The 19,651-nt window shown below is 37.5% G+C and overlaps 1 protein-coding gene across 1 annotated transcript; it reads right to left on the bottom strand.

The window, feature by feature from the left end:
* Positions 1-7,135: 7,135 nt before the first annotated feature.
* LOC149804797 (uncharacterized) lies at positions 7,136-10,518 on the bottom strand. The gene has a single exon (XM_089944655.1). The coding sequence runs from the start codon at positions 9,751-9,753 to the stop codon at positions 8,395-8,397; it is 1,359 nt and encodes a 452-aa protein (XP_089800781.1). The 5' UTR covers positions 9,754-10,518; the 3' UTR covers positions 7,136-8,394.
* Between the last annotated feature and the right edge of the window lie 9,133 nt (positions 10,519-19,651).

The raw sequence follows: 19,651 nt of genomic DNA, 5'->3' as shown, positions 1-19,651 counted from the left end.
CCACCGCCTACGAATGGGTAGAATAAATTAGAGCGAACACTTTAGAACAATCTGATTTTAAAGTGCGACCCTAGTCGAAATTATTTAGTCTGAAAATTTCCTAGAAGATGAAACTTAGTCGTTTCCGTGGAAGCCTAAAGATTAGTGCTTTCCCCGTGAAAGAAGAAAAGGGACCAGTTGGTCGTCGTGTAAAAAGAAAGGCATGTTTAGTGCTAGGACGCACAAGTCCTGAAGGAAGGGGAAAAAATACAGCGACAAGGTACGCAATTTTAGTTTCACGTAATATTATATTATTTGATTGTTTGTTTTATGAAAATGTGTTTGCTATGACTAGGTTTCTATATTATGTATCGTTTATTCAATTTCATGGAAATATGTTGAGGCTAGAGTTATTATGTAATATATTTTATTCACTTTCATTGAAAGTGTTGATGGTAGAATTGTTATGCCATTTCCCTTTTTAATTTTACAGTTTTTAATTCATTGGTAGAATTGATTGCATGCGATCCAAATGTTCATATGTGTAAGATTTCATATAGTTATATGAAATAACTTTCTTTGTTGTTAGGATGATACAGATCATCGTGAGTTAACGATAATTACCTAATTATATCTGATTTTGTAATGCTTGGATAATCTTGTAGTTAAGGAATGTTGTGAGTTACATTTCTTTTGAATTTCATGCAATAGTAATCGAACATGTCGTAACATATGCAAATTAATACGGCAATACTTAGTAGTCATTCACGTGGTAATTTAAGGCTTGCCGCTGAAAAGCGAGGTCAATGTCCTAACGTATTAAGTCAGAATTTGTGTGGATAGCCACAGGCTCTGAATAAAGAATAAGTAAATTGTATACATGTCTATAGAAGGTATACAGTATTATGGGGTAAATTTGTCCTTTAAGGAACAGTTTCGGAGAGGAAGACGAGACTGTCCGAAGACAGGAGTACGGGGAAAAGAAAGAAAGAAGGACGAGGTCAGAATAAAAGGACCAGGAAGTCCACGAATATCGATATAAAACTGCCCAGAGTGAGAACATCGATACAGAACTACCTAGGGTGAAACGATTGATATAGAAATACAGTACATCTCCCCTGGGTGAGAATATCGATATAAATATACATTAGAACTACCCAGGGTGAGACCATCTATATAGAGCTGCACAGGGTGAGAACATCGATGTAAAAATGCCCCGGGTGACAACAACGATATAGAACTCTCCGGCTAAGAACATCGAAACTGAACAGAGGCGGCGTTAGGACTGCACTGGGCTAGAGCCGACCATAACCGCGCGGGGCCAGAGTATCGGTATCTCGATTGGTATGCTACTGCAGACACTGATTATGTCTAGACTAGATCAACTTTCGCTTATTTTTGGCGCACGAATTTTGTTTTTTCATTAAAAAAATCCTGTTTGTGGACAACGTTTTTTTTTAAATCGAAATAATAACATAACGACAATGCCTTTGACTTCGCAACTTTGCGTGCATTACGTGCGGCCTGTATCGGCGTTTCCAATTTACCGGAGAATATAGCTTGACAAACTCATAAGGACGACCTTAGGCCTGAAGCGCGGGGCCCCTTCAAGAGCGGGGCCTGGGGCGGTCTCCCACTTGCCACCCCCAAACGCCGTTCATGAAACCTGAATCACAGTATAACTACTGTGGGTAAAATCATCGATATAAAGATTCATTGTAACCGCCCATGCTGAGAACACTGAGATATGGTACTAATCCTTTTGTTTTAAATATAGATCTCGATGCAGAACCGTAGAGCTCACTTCCTAACAGCTTCGGGGGAAAATGCATGTATTTCTACATGTATATGTATGATGAATGACACTCAACTATATTTCTTTACGTTATGTATGTAAATTATTTCACCATCTTAGATTATGTACATAATGTCTAAAATGCCATATATATTGCATCATCCATACCGTTTTAATTATGATCTTAAGTGCATCACGTGATTTGTCAGTTCTTAGTGTCAACGGAGAGTTGGTATTATGTATAATTTTTAAATTCCTAATACTGAACGAGTCTTTTAATAATGTCAACAGATGTTAATGTTGTGAAAATCGACTATATATTTTGTTTTGACTTGAACATAGTTGTAGGGTTCCTCAATATATACTAGATAATAGTAAAGTTGTCAGGAGATTATCGTGAGTTATCTTAAGCTTTTTATCTGCCCTTGATCCGACAATTGTACATGCTACTGCATGGAAATATCTACAAGAAAAAGACCTTTTCTAAACAATCTTACCTATTCATACTGACTGTTCAACCTGTGTCTGTATTTGTGCAATGACCTGATAACGTTTAAACTGCATAATAGCTTCGTGTACGACAAAGAAAACATGAGGAACGTTAACAATGCGTGTATAGAATATATACGGACATTCAGAGGTTACATCTTACATGAATCATGAATGACGTCATTACTTTAAAGATCAAGTTACTTTCTCTCCACACAAATGAAGTACAAGACAAATATGAAAGGTTTTATACAAATGCAGATAGGCAGCGATTCCACTTGTATGTAAACATCCTCTGAGTACAACCAGACATATTCGTTGAAGATGTCATTTCGGTTTTTGTTTTGTCGATCACCAATATTCAAAATATCAAATTTACCACGGAAAATTGGAGTTGAGATAAACCGTGTGACCCTATAAAAATGTATCGCTAGTTTATTCGCCATCAACGAAATTTTATCCCGACGAATATTTGTTTGATGTCAGGAGAGCATGTATGTGTAAAAGAGTATGTATGTATGTATGTATGTATGTATGTATGTATGTATGTATGTATGTATGTATGTGTGTGTGTGTGTGTGTATGTGTGTACGTGTGTGTGCGTATGTATGTATGTATGTATGTATGTGTGTAGTTGAGAGAAAGAGAGAACATACATAATTGCAATTTTACTGGAAATAAGTTGACAATCCAGAACATCAGTCTGTAATCTGTATTCGACTCGCTACAGTTGTGGTTATTACGTGACCTGTATCAGCTTATTGTAAGGCCCTATGTGCTGCATCGCCCGTCCTCTTTTGTACATCTGCTATTTTCAACTTCCACAGAGCGACCTTGTATAAAGGGCTTGTAAATTTATTCCACTGACGCCGATCTGCCATTTACAAAACCAATGAAAATAATGACCAAATTTAACAGGAAGCTTCCTTTGAGAAAAGAATTAAAAATTTGTACAAATGATGCCTACCCGCTATCAAATATTGCCGAAATTACTAAACATACAATTTGTTTAGAGAAAACGGCTTTTTTGTTTCTCCTTTTCTAAAACCGATGAAAGGATGTTGACCAAACTTGTCATAAAGCATTCTGGTGAGACGCCATTCATGCTGGAAGAAATGATGCTTTATGTAATCAATCATGGCCACCATTTTTGTCATAGAAGCATTCGGATCACCTTGGTTATTTCTGCGGAAAAATACCTCAGATTTATGTCTTCGCAGTAATTTACAGAAAAATTAAACATTTTATTCGCCTAAAATTTCTTCGGAGACAAGAAACTGCAGTCTATTCGAACCATCGTGGCTATTTAATAGTTTGATTCACCGTGACGTTGCACATTAAAAAAAAATTATTCCATGCATTAGCAACTTCTCTGTCAATCCTTGTTTCGATGTGGTCTGAATCGTAGCTATCCGCATATATTCAAGATATGACCCATAGGATTGACCTCGAATTGCCTCTATGCCACGACGATTCATGTCAATGTTGGTCAAATTCTGTTAAGCGGGTTTTGATTTTAATTCAAGCTGCGTAAATGCTGTTTTGTTTTCTTCGTTTTCTTCTGTCGTTAGTTACGGTCACTATATTCGATAGTGGATCATTATAATTTTTATAAATCTGAAAGCATTTTAAGCTAGGAAAATTTATTTCAAATGTGATCATTTATTTACGCGGATTTTCGGAAGTAGTTATCAGAATGTTTTCTACTTTTTAGTAGTAGTAGCAGCCATATTTCATGGCAGACCGACAATTATTTTATAACGTAAAAGCTCTACATGCCAATCCTGTCTGTCAAATTCTGAAGTCTTTGGAAGGATTTCTATTTTTAGTAACAGTAACGATATTTAATGGCGAATTAGCATTATTTATATAAATTTTAAAGTACTTCTTGCCGAAACATTGCCGGTGTGTGTGTGTGTGTGTGTGTGTGTGTGTGTGTGTGCCATATTTCCTCACAGTATGATCAGAGTTTCTGAGGAGTCATTTTAAGTTGTTGTTTTTAACCTTTAGTTTCAGCGGTCATATTTAACGATAGAACGGCTTAGATGTGAACGATATTTATACTCGAATGTTTTCTGTCCAGTTTGGTCAATTTATATTAAGAAGTTTTTGTGACGACATTTAAAGTTTTAAAAAATATAATTTTAGTACCGACAGGGATTTTTGAAGGCGGATAGACATTTTTGAATCAGTCTAAATGAACTTTTAATCAAGTTGCTTTCTGTCAAATTTGAACACATTATGTTAAACGATTTTTGGAAATGTTTGCATCTTTTTTATATTTAGTAACAAGTACCATATGATCAACGTCGCTTGAACAAAGCTGAAAGAAAATCTATGCTAGAACGATTCCAGTAAAATTTAGTCAAATTCTATTACATTTTTGGAACGATTTTCGAAGAAATCATTCAAATTTTTTATCTTCTAATCCTAGTAACGTCGGTCATATTTGACCGTGGATCCGTATCATTTGAAAACTGCTTTAAAAACTGTTATACCAGGATGCCATTCATTAAATCTGGTTAAACTCTCTCTAGTAGTTTTGGAGAGAGAAAAAAATCTTGGAGGTTTCAAATTTAAGTAACGGCAGCCATATATATAAGCTCGGACCGGTATTATATTAACAAATTCCACGATGCCGTCTGTCAGTTCAGTAAATATCTTTTGAGCAGTTCTTCGAAGAAATTGCAAATAACGTTTTTGAACAAGAAGAAGCACGACGTGCGACGTCTAGGTGAGTAACAAATTCAAACAAATTTTTTAAAACAATCTGAATAAAATTGACAGAAATCACCCTGATGCGAAGGCATTTCTATTTTATTTGTTTGTTTTTGTTTTGTTGCGCAAATGATTCAGTAAGATTGCATCATACCTGCCCAGATTTCTTAGCCAAACGCTCTTAAATCTGGCGTTCGTGTGGATTTCAGGCAGGTGATCTCAGGCCAACATAAGCCTCTTGTTTCCAACTTGGCAGCGTTGTCAATACATTAAATACTTGTTCGGTTGAAGGTATGATATGTTTTGCAATAAGCTGTCGTGAGAAGTTTGCCTCAGTCAGCCAACTCGCACGCGAGGGCACATTGGCACAGACGCGTAACCGTTACCGTTGGAACTAAAGTTCTGACGTAGATATAAAGGTGTACATTTCTGTCGCATAACCAAGAGCAATCAAAAATCTTATGTCAATATGGGTCAGGTAACTTTAACCATTAATGGATTTTATTTTAAGACGTCGAAGTAGCGCGCCATTTTATTTTTCTGTGGAGATATTAGAGTCACCGTTATCATATAATCAAGATTGTGAGGTCAAACAAATGGCCTGGACACAATCATTTCTTTAAAAAAAAAAAAAAACTCATCTAAATTTAATATAAAAATGAACTCTCTTGGCTTTCGTGCACCTGTTCATTAATTACAATAAACATTACCTGCAATAATATAATCTTATTCAAAATGATTATGGCCGCTTCATTTGCAGCAAGTACACCACCGTCATATTTCTACATACGCTAATGTTTTCTAATATACCAGAGAACTTTACTTCTTTAGAAATTTATTTCAAAGTAAAATTAAGAATGAGTTAAAAGAAAGATCCAGAGGCCATCTAAGGAGAACTTCTGTACATGGCCCAGTACCCATATATCATTACAAAGGTTATAATGTAGACTGAACGTTCTAAATATTTTCCGATTCCTGCATGGGAAGTATTTCCTATTTAAATTTTGTTTGATTAGATCACCCAAGTCCGGGCCTCCATTCCACCAATTTTGGACACCTACTGACGTTATTCACCCAAGTCCGGGCCACCATTCCACCAATTTTGGACACCTAATGACGTCATTCACCCAAGTCCGGGCCACCATTCCACCAATTTTGGACACCTACTGACGTGATTCAGGGACTGCTTGACGTTGGGTCATTTTGCATATTTTGACATGCATTGTGGAGGGGGAGGTAAGCTGACACAAAGGGAAAGGCACAGCTGAGCACACTTTGCAAGGTAAAATATGCACAAATAAATAAATACATGTAGTTGAAAACAGTTTAGGTACTAACAGACTATGCAAGCATTGTCAATATTTTCAAAATGCAATATATATATATATATATATATATATATATATATATATATATATATATATATATATATATATATATATCATTTGATGATGGTTGTTCCGTCTAATGCACACATTGTACTTGCAAAGTTGGACTGGATATAAGGGGCCGTAACTCATCTACGTCAGTAAATAGAAAGCTGGAATTCAAATTCATTTGATGTCTCAGTAATATTAAGTACACAGCTGTTTTACTTGAAATCCACAACCATAAAGCTATGCTGCAGAGATCATTTTATAGAACAGATGAACAATCAGGGTCGGAACTCTTACGGCTGAAAAGATCCATTTAGGCTTTCATCAATAAAGCTCCACATACCAGTTTTAGTTGCAATCCTAAAATCCATGCTAAAGGTTTGATTTTGAAACAAAAGTCAAGAGAACAAGTTATCAATGCCCATAACTCTTTTAAATGAAGTCATCAGAACCCTGGAAATAAAACTCACTTAATGTTTTATCCATATAAAACTGCGTTTCAAATTTGAATGTATTCCAGCTAGACATGTTCGAATTAATCGGTCAAACATATGTAGCCCATATATTATATATGCTAGGGTACTAGAGCCTCACCCCCGAGATAACACCCTTTCCCCCAACCTGAAACAACATTCTTTTTTAAAACAACGCCATATCCGACCTCAGAACCTTCATAAAATTAAAAAATGTTTAGGCAAAAAATGATGGTACAAAAATAGATAAAAGATGCCTCCTTACGTTCTGTGATGAGACAAAATATAATGCAAAACGCTGTATGTAAGCTGTTGTAACATGATTTTAATCTTCTTTGATAAATCTAAATGATAACCGAACCATATGAAACTCGTCATACCAGTTTCCTTTATAAAGACAGAATTACTTTTGGTTATCAACTGTTCACTTTTGCTGGAATGACATGCTGTCTTGCACATATTGCTTGGTATATCGTAAGATCCTTTTCGGATATCTTTCATTGGTCAGTTCCAGAGCTTTTTCAAGTTGTTTAAAGTTTCTCCAGTTTGCCGAACAATATTTAGAACAGTAATACATTATTATTTCTTATCTTCTCATTTGACCGCGAGTTTATCTATCTCATCGAATGAATGTTTCAACGCATCATCTGTTAATTTCCCAAAACCTTCTTGGAACTCATAATATTTTAGATCAAAGCATTTCTTAAACACAATGTTTTGAATTTCTCTTGATGTGTATCTATATTTACAGTTTACAGCTTCCATTCCTTTCATAACACTAAAGAGTAAACTGATGATTTCAAACAAAAATCATGTGGTTCTTTATGTTGAAAATACAGTAAATCATGAATATTGAAGAAATATAATAAAATTATCTGATTAACAAAATAACAAGAAAAATTAATTTGGCTACAAGTATATCCTATGAATACTGATTTATAACATTCCTGAGCCCTACAGACTGACATCGTCGCAAACCGCGGGTGATAATTCGCTACATTCCTATCACCGGTGGCTGCATGTGCTGCCGGGCCTTTCATTTTTCATTGATATGCATAAACATTAATACGTTACGAAAAACACAATCTAACAATCTCCTACATATCAAAGAAAGTGCTCGATAAGTGACTGTGCTTGAAACAGAAGATTAGACTGGCTCATTCAAACATCGTGAAATTCTTGCCAGATAAAAATCGCCAGAAAAATGTAATCGCGCTCACAGTGATTGGCTAAGCAGGCATATGCATATTCATACATAACTAGGAAATCTTCCGCAAAGGTGACAAGGGGTGATAGATGTGCGTAGCGAATTGTCTCACGTGGCTTGAGAGGATGAGCTATAGAGCGATGGCGAGCTTTTGCCTGGAGCTCAGTTCTCCAAAGGAGTTGGAGATCCTTGGGATGCGAAATGCAGGATCTGAATACATAATAATGCACCTTCATCCACACAGCTTGTGCAAGGCTGCCTTGACCGAAGCGGTCCAGTCTCTGAAACCTACAAGGAAAACAGAAAACCCTTGAGGGACGAGTCTTATCACATTCATCTCATGATTGTTAAATCAGTTTACAGGTACCTGAGAACAGTAATGTAACCAAACTTATTACCGACCCACAAGTCCCCCATTTTATCAATACCTATGGAGAACGGGGAGCTAGTGCCCATAAAAATGGCCCTCTTTTCTAGTTCCGTGTCCATAATCAGAAAGCCCCTGAATCTTCCAAGAGGATCAAGAACGTGCACAGTGTGGTTGGAGTAATCCACAACGAAAATCTGTCCGAATGAGTCACAACACAAAGCATGTGGCGCGAATGCATGACGAGTATTTTCCGTAGGGCCACAATAAGTTGCTTTCAACTTGCCGTTGTGATCAAATATAGAAACGGTCCCCTTGTTCCTGTCAGATACACATATATCTCCGTTGATATTGACTGCAATCCTCCATGGCTGGATAAAATGAGTTGGGTCCCCGATCTCTGAGACGACGCTATCATTCTCCACGTTGATTTTTACCAGGCGACATATGTCACCGTTCTGATGGTGGATGTTCTGGACGCAGCATACGACAATTTCGTCCCACGAAGTGAACCGGAAGCCTCTCGGTACGAACTCCAATTGTATGACCTGTTTGACCTCATAGTTCTCATTTAGTCTCTTCAAACATTTTGTTTCGAAGCAAGCGAGCACAAGATTCCCGTCAAAGTCCACTGAAATATCATCCACTTTGCAGCCAGTGTCTACAGTCCTTTTCAGCTGTCCGTCCTTGTTCACCAAGTGAACTTGCGGTCCCCAGTGCCACACCACCCAGGCCTCCGATTCGGACACCGGACACAGTGACGTCACGAAGCGGACGCTAGCACATTCTTTGGGTCTAAAAGAAGCTATCCTTTTTACTGCCACTCTCGACGACACATGAACCTTATCGAAACTGCGTTCATCGTCTGTTGCGGACTTTGGTGTTGGCGATAACTTGTAAATATAACGATCTGTATGAATTATTGGAAGCAAGTTCACAATGTCCCTCAGTTTTTTTAATAAAGCAGGTGCTTCGTCTATCACAGTTGTACTGTTTAGAGATGCTAGGGTGTTCGATACAAAGTCCACTTCATCACTGATCTTTTTCAAAGTGTTTTCCACAGCCAGTATTCGTTCGTTTACTCTGTTTGTCTCTCGCTTTCTTTCCTCGTCTATGTCGCGCTCTATAGAATCACGCAACACTGTTCGGCTCACAATCTCTTGTTTAATTTGTACGATATTAATCACAGTTTGGTCGAGATATGAGGTGAGGTCCCTGTGTATATAATTAAGATATTGTACGTAACATTTTGCCACCTCAATTTCTGACTGCAAGTCTTGCTTGCACTTTTCAGCAACAAATGTGTCGCTTTCTGCACTAACAGTGCCGTCTTCCTCTCTGGCCATCATGTTCCTAACGGTACTCGCGTGTTAATTATTTGTCGCCGTGGGGTTTTCCTTCGACTACTGAAGGCTAATAATTCAGGCCTTTGATATAAGAATGACAAATTGAAAGAATATTTCGCTTGAATCTGCTATTTTATAGGCAACACTGATGGATGTCACTTCGAAGTAACTAAAAGATGTGCACTGGATGAATGATGTTGACCGCTCCGTGAATACAGAATCACCTGGAAATACATTCCACATAAATAAAACAGGCAGAATTCCACAGCCAATTGAAGTAGGTCGGTACAGTATATATCAGCAATGAAACGCTCTGTACAAATCGCTTATATCTATTAGACAGGTATTACTTGCTGTCGGCAGAAGAATGATTATATATCTATAGTTATTAGAAAGGCTTTTGACTCGCCGCCTGTAACAGCCGAAAGCAGGCTGCTTTTATCGTCAATGTGATCATTCCACTTTGAAACAAAGCAATGCTATCAAGTACTTACATGAAATACAAACGCACACACACTTAGTTGTGTACAACATAATTATTCCCCCGTACACTGAATATTCACATACAATAAAATCCAGCAGTACATGCTGATCGAATCAATCAATATTTCTCGTGGACGTCATTTTCGAGAAGTAAAGCTTGGTATACTGGATTAAAGTTCATTTGTCAAGTCTTTCCCCGCTGTTCGAAAACATCCATTTCCATCGATTTTCCGTCCGCTAGAATAAATAACCTTTGCCCAACTTCGTCATCCTCAAAAATCCGGTGCTATGAATAAAACATGACTGAGATAAATTATCCTACGGAATGTATAACTTGTAGTCGGATTAGAGTAAGATAAGAATAAAATTGGTACTTGGAAAAGTGATAAAGAGAACGCTAGTGAAATACTGGATGAAACATTACTTAAAAACAAATAATTAAATTTTTAAAAAAGTTTTTCTCTTCTTTCACGCTTATAATTGGATACAATTTTAAAGGTCTGCGCAAAGAATGAACAAACAAAAACTATGTTGATGTTTTGCTGCTTCAATTGTATATAGCGTATGGTCCGATAACGTAGCATAGCCATTTTAGCAACCTCAGTTTACTTATTATTTATGTAAACATGAGTCATAAATATGAATGCATACATGACCATATAAGCAACAGTTGCCTGTCTAAGGCCCTTAGACATGCAACTGCACAGAGAGAGAGAGAGAGAGAGAGAGAGAGAGAGAAGAGAGTACACTTTCACTTGGCAACAACTGTGAATGACCTGCAAGATCCCATTATACAACAAATAACTTGCTATATCCACTGCAGTAAATATTGCAAATCAAAACTGTTTTATTCCTTACAAAATAAATTAGTGCGTATTAAAACGTCGTCAAATCATGGAACAACCCGATTAAAGTCAGATCTCCAGTCCTACGTGTGAATCTGATGCACGTCAATAAGAGGTCGTGTTCTACTGACCTTGTGGTTCACCAATCGAATCAAAGCGTTCAAAATTTCCGAGGCCATAACTCTCCCTAACATGTGGTTAGAGCGTCCGCCTCGGATACGGGAGGTCGTGGGTTCGATCCCCGGTCGAGTCATACAAAAGACTTACAAAAATGGTACTAACAGCTGCCTCGCTTGGCGCTCAGCATTAAGAGGTTAGTGTTAGGACTGGTCGGTCTGGTGTCAGGATAATGTGACTGGGTGGGACATCATGCTACATGTATGCGGCATGATGCCCCAGTGCTAGACATCACTACAAACTGTCACACTGCAGACAACGTAGCCATATGACTGAAAAATTGTTAAAGCTACGTTAAAAATCCTAATCACACACACACCCTAACATGAATTTACAACGCTTTATCTGAAAAGCTACGATAGATAAGTGGAATGGGAATTCCATAGGTGAATAAAACACGAACATTTATCGATGTCTGTCAGATCTCCATGTAGGACTGGGGGATCTGATTTTAGTCAGAATGACCCATGGGTAACATCAGTAAATGGATTTCAGAAATCAACGTGAAATATCTTGACGTCTAAATACTATTCCCGTCTCGGACTACACATTTAGGCGTCATGTTACCATATTGCTTGTCGTTATGGGAACCCCTAGGAACGTCCAAACTTTAATTCTTTAAAAGCAATCTTTTGTTCTTTCTACACTGAACACAATCTTGATTTCACGAATTTTCAACATTTTGAACGTCAGAAGAAAAGAAAAAGCAAAATTTATGAACAATTTTTCAACATTCCTCTTGAAGTGTCGCGTATAATTTAAGCTGCTAGCATTATCTATATTGAGGCGACCGTTAAAGTGCCCGATGATTGCGTCGACCCTATAAAGTGCCCAATGACTGAGCCGACCCTGTAAAGTGTCTGATATATTTGCGCAGACACAATACAAATATATATCTGACTGACGATGGATTCAATGGAACAAATTAGATCAATCTATTTTAAGCAAGTTATTGTTAGTTTCATTTGAGAACACGCATTTTGCTTCATAACTTCTGCTTTCAACTTTTCCAGCGCTCACTTCCAACCTCTCCACTAAGCATACACATGAAGAAGAAAGGGAAGATGATATTATAGATAAAATTGTTTTTGCCGTATACACTTGTTTCTTACTTCATAAGAGACAGTACATGTTTCTGCTATCATAACATATCTTTACTTTACATCAGTTTGTACAAGACAGTCAAATATTGTCAGGCACACATTATCTTTTCATCGTATGGGACCACAGGTGCTCGACGCGGATTTTGCGGCGAAAAAACAATAATCTGAAGGAAAAACATCATACAGGGGGTGACAAAAATACCTTAGATTACCCCCATGACCAGTTCTGATATAGGACCCTCTCTATCATATTATATAAGAGAGAAGGTACGTAACTTCCAAATACTTGGTTCCACCTATGACCCTCGACCTCCTTCTGCTGTTTCTGTCTTTAACAGCACACGGCCACACTATATGGCTTGTTTTACTCCTGATATATTTTTATATTCATCAAGCCATCATTGAATTGTCTGCGTTGTACCAAACTGAAGTTACAGGCTCCGAAACGTGCGATTTTCGCGAATTTTACCTCTTTGGACAAGTCCGAGCACATGTGACAACCGGTGAGCCAATCATATTTCGGCGTTGACGTGTGTGCCACATGGTTTACATGTTTTGAAAATAGAGTCGCTCTTTTACCATGTGTGCAGTGAAAAAGACAATTTCTGATTATTCCATGGAACAGGATTCCTAAAGTTGAACCGAGTTAATGGTAAGTAAAATTTACTCCTGCATCTACCACTGTTCTGTAATTAAAGAAGGGATGTAGAGTAGAGTCGCAGACATGTAACATATAGCTCTTTTCACCGGTTGTCACATGTGCTCGGACTTGTCCGAAGAGGTAAAATTCGCGAAAATCGATAAAGAGGTTCCTATGTCAGAACCGTTCATGGGGGTAATCTAAAGTACTTTTGTCACTCTGTAAGATTTTTTTCCCTTCAGATTATTGTTTTTTTTTTTTTTCTTTTCTTCTTCTTAACATCAAGCTAGCGTCGAGCACCTGTGTATGGGACTAGTATTTTATCTTGCTATTTACAGAATCAATTTGGGCAGACATGACAAACACTTTAAAACATTTTCCAGTTTCAAGTGCACATCTCTTACGGTAAGAATGTGATGAGTGGCGTGCAGATACAATCCTAATATTCGTTGTGTGTATGTCATTAAGTGTTAGGATGTGAACGCATCTAAATATGGTCCCAGATACAGCTACAAGCGAGATTTGCAAGTCGTCATCAGCAAATGACAAGGGTGTTGCTTTACAGTTTTAAAGTCATGTTTAAATAAAGGCATGTGTAAATATAACTTTTTATGTTAATTTCCAAGTGTTAATAAGCCCAAACACTATGTTGTACTATTGCAGTTGCTTATTGCTGAGTTAAATACGAATGACTCACAGAAAAATAATATTCATCCTATTAATGAGCACCGAAGGAACATAACAGACACTGAAGATAAACAGTTGTCGCATGATGCATTTTTTTTATTATTTTGGAATACAGTACAACTGGTAATTATTGTACGTAGGAGTTATTCACAAGCCAAGAAAATGAAGGTCATTTTATGAATCAAGTGCTGGGATTATTAGACATTTATATAACTTAATGTCTGACAACCATATTGGTTGAAGGCTGGCAACATTTTCTAAATCAGGCATAAATATGAAAACCAATAGACCCGAGCGTGAATTAAGTGACGTACCTATTGGTCAATGCATGCATAAAGTCATGATCGTGCAAACTGTCCAGTTAACGTATGTGGAAGCAGCGTGTGACGTTGCCGCCTGCCCGCCGGTCCGATGCCAGCAAATTTCACGGCGAACTGGCGCAAAAAATAAATAGCCACTCCGTTTTAGCCACTTGAAATTTTAGGCATCTCGAGGACGTTTAATCAGCACATTTAATATTTTTATGTTATTAAAAGAAATATTTCAAACGAAGTGAAACATAAATAACGCTAAAAAAAATTCTGATGACCACTTGTAAATCTGATTAGTAGAGTGGGACGATATGGGGTCAAGGGGACCATAATGTTAAATTTGGGGGTTTGTACCCTACGGACAAGGGGAATTTAACATGGGTGGGATACTCAACGGACAAGGGGAATTTAACTTGGGTGGGCCCGTATAGAGACAGTGGAAATTTAACAGCGATAAGGGATTGGGACTGTCTAGGGACAAACGGGAATTTAACATAGAGAATATTTAATATGGGTGGGCATGTATAGGGAGAAGGGAAATTTAACAAAGTGACAATAATTGGGACTGAATAGCGACAAGGGAAATTTAACGTAGCGACAAGGGATTGGGTCTGTATAGCGACAAGGGAAATTTAACATAGCGACAAGGGATTGGGGTTGTATAGCGACAAGGGATTGGGGTTGTATAGCGACAAGGGATTGGGGCTGTAGAGCGACAAGGGAAATTTAACTTTGCGACAAGGGAAGTTTAACGTAGCGACAAGGGATTGGGGCTGTCTAGGGACAATGGGTATTTAACTTGGTGGGACTATCTGGGGCACTAGATAGAAACTGAACATGGATGGGACTGTATAGGGACAATGGGAATTGGATAGGGTGACGTCACGGTACTGGACACTGGGGAAACAATGGCAAAAAGTTGCAAGTGGCTGACCGCAATCGAGCGGAGTAGTTAGGAACAGTGTTGCAAGTGGCTGGCCTGAATATACGCTATTCTAGGGACAAGGGACAAATAGAGACATAAACATAGAGACAGGATTAGAGACATGGTTAGAGACATAAATCTAGCACTCAAACATACCATACGGACTGGATGAAGTTTAACATTGGTGGGCTACTATACGAACAAGGGAAATTTAACATTGGTGGGACCATATACGGACAAGGGGAAATTTAACATGGGTGGGACTGTCTATGGACAGCTATGTATTATGTTGTTTACAAAATCAATATCTCTTTTCATTCACACAGTAAATTTGATTTTGGACAAGGTCAAGTACAAAATGTAAATGATATAACATATAATCATTAAGAAATGCCAACAAATACTAAAAATTAAATATACATAACACTATAAAGGAAGGTCTGTTATCTGGGGGATCCAGTAAATAAGAAGAATATGTTTCCTATTTCCCTTTGAATAAAGAAGTACGGATATCGTACTTGTATATGCATATGTCTGAACGCAAGGATCGTCAATGCTTAATGATCTAGAAGAAAATGGGATTACAGTTTTGTGTAAAAATATCGAGTCGATAAAGGCTCGTTTTAGTTTGCTACTGGCAGGTGATTTTAATACACGCATGAACAGTTTACACCAGACAACGCTTTGCACTATGTATTTGGAAACGATACTGATTTGGAAACGATACTGATTATGGAAACGATGCTTTTACATTACTGAGAATTAACCGGTATGACTAGTATAATACATTTGGAATATCTCTGATAGATATGTGTAGAGTATACGACATCTTATTATCAATGGCAGATTGTATATTGGTGTTGCTGGCAAGTTTACGTGCATAACCTTCAAGAGGAAACGTGTAGTGAGACAATAGAAGACTATACATGTATCTATTAAATGTATATTATGTACAACCAAGCGTCGAAAAATTTGTGTCCCTTATGGCTAGCAGTGATGTAGTGACGCTTTATAATTTATCAATACACGTAGTCCATTTACCAGGAGAGAGGCTCTTTTATCTCCATCCGATAAAATCATGCGAAAATGTTACTATTCGGAAAAAGTGTAGAAGTAAAGGAAGATTTTATGCCTCACATGCATTAAAGAAAATGTGGCTTTCCAATTGTGTATATCATAATAGAATTTTGTTTTATGGCCCGGAGGCCTATATTATTGAAATAAAGTGACTTTGATACAGTTAATATGTTTCCACCTACATTGTTTCCGTCGCTGAATATAGTTTTATTTTCAATATAAACGAAACAATGCAGCTCACTAGATGCAGTGCTGCACAAACTCAGCCCTCGTTCAAGGAAAACAGTTGAAGCGAGTCTGGTTGAGAGGTGACTTTTTTTTTCATCTGTATACTACTATATTAAGTGTACAGGGTGTGTATCAGGTAAATGAGTCAGTAATGAGAACATATATTTTTATTTACCACTGAGAAAGACAGTCCAACAAAGAATTAATCTTCTACGCTCTGAAGTGAAAAAAAAATATATTAATGACAACGATAAACATTATTGATTATTGCGAATTTTGACATCTGAGGCACTTTAAATGCGCATTTAGCATGTTTTTATAGGTCTTGTTTTTGTCAGGTTTGCCTTTTTTCCACCCACTCGAGTTCGTCCAGTACCATATTCTGTGTAAGATGGAATATTATTTTGTACACAACTAGGTGCGGTATTTTGAACAAGACAGGATTGATGAGATTCACACATTCAGTTTTCACAGGCCTCAGTAGATTTCTTTCTTGCAACATCTGAGACGTAACACGTAGTATACCTAATTTCTAATACATAACATAAATTAATTATTTAATTAATAAGCAAAACAAAAATGATAACGCAAAAACGTTTTCTTTAACGTTCACGTGCGACTGCGTAAATACTGTATTAACTGTGTATTTAACCCAGAAACCGACACCAATTCTGGAGTGTAGTTGAGTCTTCAACCCCATCCCACGCCTAATCCTTTTTTTTTTATTTTTTTATTTTTTTTTTGTCTGCTCATCTTCAAATAGGCCTAAGTGTATCTAAGTTACTGGGTTACTAAATGTTAGTATGCATTTTAAGTCGAGGGACGTTCTCCAGTTTGTTCTTTGCTAGATATACGTTAGTAGCCTAAATCTCATAAAACCCAGTCTTAGTAGAACATTGACAATGGGAAAATATTTTGTTCACCTTCTCGTCTGTCCTATATCGGTGTCCAGGGTTAGCGACTTGTCTAAGAATCGTTCGCTTCTTCCAGATGTGTTCGAGTTTCATCTCCGGCGAACGTGGGGTGTGTTGAAGAAATCTTTTCAGTCCCGTGGATCAGTGGTTCTGCCTAGGGTCTTCGAGGGTTCTTCTTCCACCAAATGTACTGACGATAATGTGAAAGACATTACGTGCTGAAAATGGCGGTAAACTCACAAGACACAGACACTGTCATATGTCATATCTCGCTCTTGTGTTGACTCATCCTGCCGCCAAGTTCCGTCTGTTCGTTGTATCCATTGGTTTTTCGGGGTGATGGGAGATTGAGTCTGGGTGCATCGGCTATAATTATCTATATGACATCTAGTACCGCTTGACCCAATATTAATTAGATTTAGAGGGTCCTTTTCAGCTCAGGGCCTCATGCGGCTAAGAACTATCAGGCACTCGCATTTACCGATCACGCACAAATCTCACCTCTGTCCGCGTGGGTTCGAGTCTTGGCTCGACCAACGTGAGTATGTGACAAAGCTTCACAAACAGTAGCTTTCCTTGGATGATGGTTATTCCCGGCGCCTTCCAGAGTTCTTCCTGCACCAAATATAGTGGCCGTCAACCATGGCCTATCATGTGCTGAAAAAAATGATGTTAAAACCCACAAAACCACAAACATTCTCTGCTCAGTGTATAAGTGTGGGATGATTCTCTGCACATCAACATAAGAATATTTGCTCTGCCACATAACTTGTCAACATAATGATTTGCATCTTTGTAATCCTGCCCCCCCCCCCCATTTTTACTGTTCTGTTGCAACTCACAACCTTCAGCCAAATCTTTCTGTCATGCCACTGCCCCGTAGCCAGCTTACAACCTTCACTCAAGTATCTGTCATATCACTGTCCCGTAGCAGTTCGCAACCGTCACCCAAGTCTCTGTCATGTCACTTTTGTAACATGCCAAAATCTTCATCCAAGTCTCTGTCGTGTCACTTCCGTAGCAATTAAAAACCTTCACCCAAATCTGTCATGTCACTCTCGTAACAATTCAAAACCTTCAGCCAAGTCTGTCATGTCACTTCCGTAGCAATTTAGAATCTTCAGCCAAATCTGTCATGTTACTTCCGTAGCAATTCAAAACCTTCACCCAAATCTCTGACATGCTAATAATAAAACTGTGTGACAACAGCTCTGTATTTCCTTGCTTTCTTACGCACAAAAAATGTGTTTAGAACAACTCTATATTCCCTTCCTTTCTTACGCAACATAAAGATTGCTATTGGTTACTTCGTGTGTTTAAAACTTTTGTATATACAAATTCCTGCACAATGTTAGGCATATCTGTACTCGTTGCAACCGGCAATTATGTATTCCGTGAAAAAAACTTCCAGTCCAAATTCAGGAGTCCGGTGACTTTTCAATGTGAGTTACTGTCGAGAAACATCCTTAGTTTCACTTAGAAGTTAAGATATTTGTCAATTTTTCCCCCAGTATATAGATCCCAGAAACAAATACATTTTTCTCTCAAATAATCAAAAATATTAAATAAAAATTTTGCATATGAAACATTTAATAAGTCACGTGTTTTTACCCCTCAGATGTTTTATGCAGTATTATATATATATATATATATATATATATATATATATATATATATATATATATATATATATATATATATATATATATATATTAGGGCCTAACCGAGTAGATAATTTTCACCGAGTACCGAATCCGAGTATTTGGATGTACTATTTGCCAGATCCAGGCACGAACCGAGTAGTAGGTGCGACATCAATCATGATTCATGAAGTCCAATGGAATGTTAACCGTTTGTGTAATTATAATTTAATTTGAACTAAATTATTATGCATTAAAAAACTTTTTTTTTTAAAGTTCGATATTTTTTGACTTATTTTACTTGTAACCATTTGTGCGCGTATTATTTGCCGAGGCGAATACTTCCGAATAGTACCGAAAAACGGGATATTCGGCCGAGGCGAATGTCCGAGATTTCCGGTATATATATATATATATATATATATATATATATATATATATATATATATATATATATATATATATATATATATATAATTACCTCCGTTTACATTGTTAAGTTGTCGTCTTGCTAGCTTCATTTTTCAGTTTAAAATAATGCTATATAGTACCAAACAGTTTTAGGTATCACACAGAAAGCTTACAAAATAATGATAAAGGCAAAACAAAGAACAAAATAGTAGTTAAATACCTAAAATACAAAGCTGATTATATATTTTTCATCAACTGCTCCTAAAATGTTCATGGAACTGGCTGGAACGTGATCACGGGACGTACCACAGGGCAGAAATGCTATCTGCATTAGTTGCTCTTACCGTACGCAGGATGACGCACTCGGTCTAACCGTGAACATCTGGAGAACAGTTCCCAAAATAGGACAGTTGTCAATGTATGATTGATTTAGTACAATAAGGGTGCAAGTAGTGCTGCT

Source organism: Sinohyriopsis cumingii, chromosome 2 (genome assembly GCF_028554795.1).
Source record: "Sinohyriopsis cumingii isolate HCF-2022 chromosome 2, ASM2855479v2, whole genome shotgun sequence".
Lineage (NCBI taxonomy): Eukaryota > Metazoa > Mollusca > Bivalvia > Unionida > Unionidae > Sinohyriopsis > Sinohyriopsis cumingii.
This window is presented reverse-complemented; position numbering and strand designations above follow the sequence as displayed.

Coding starts and splice junctions, on each gene's coding strand:
- LOC149804797 (XM_089944655.1), bottom strand. CDS start 9,753: ATGATGGCCAGAGAGGAAGACGGCACTGTTAGTGCAGAAAGCGACACA.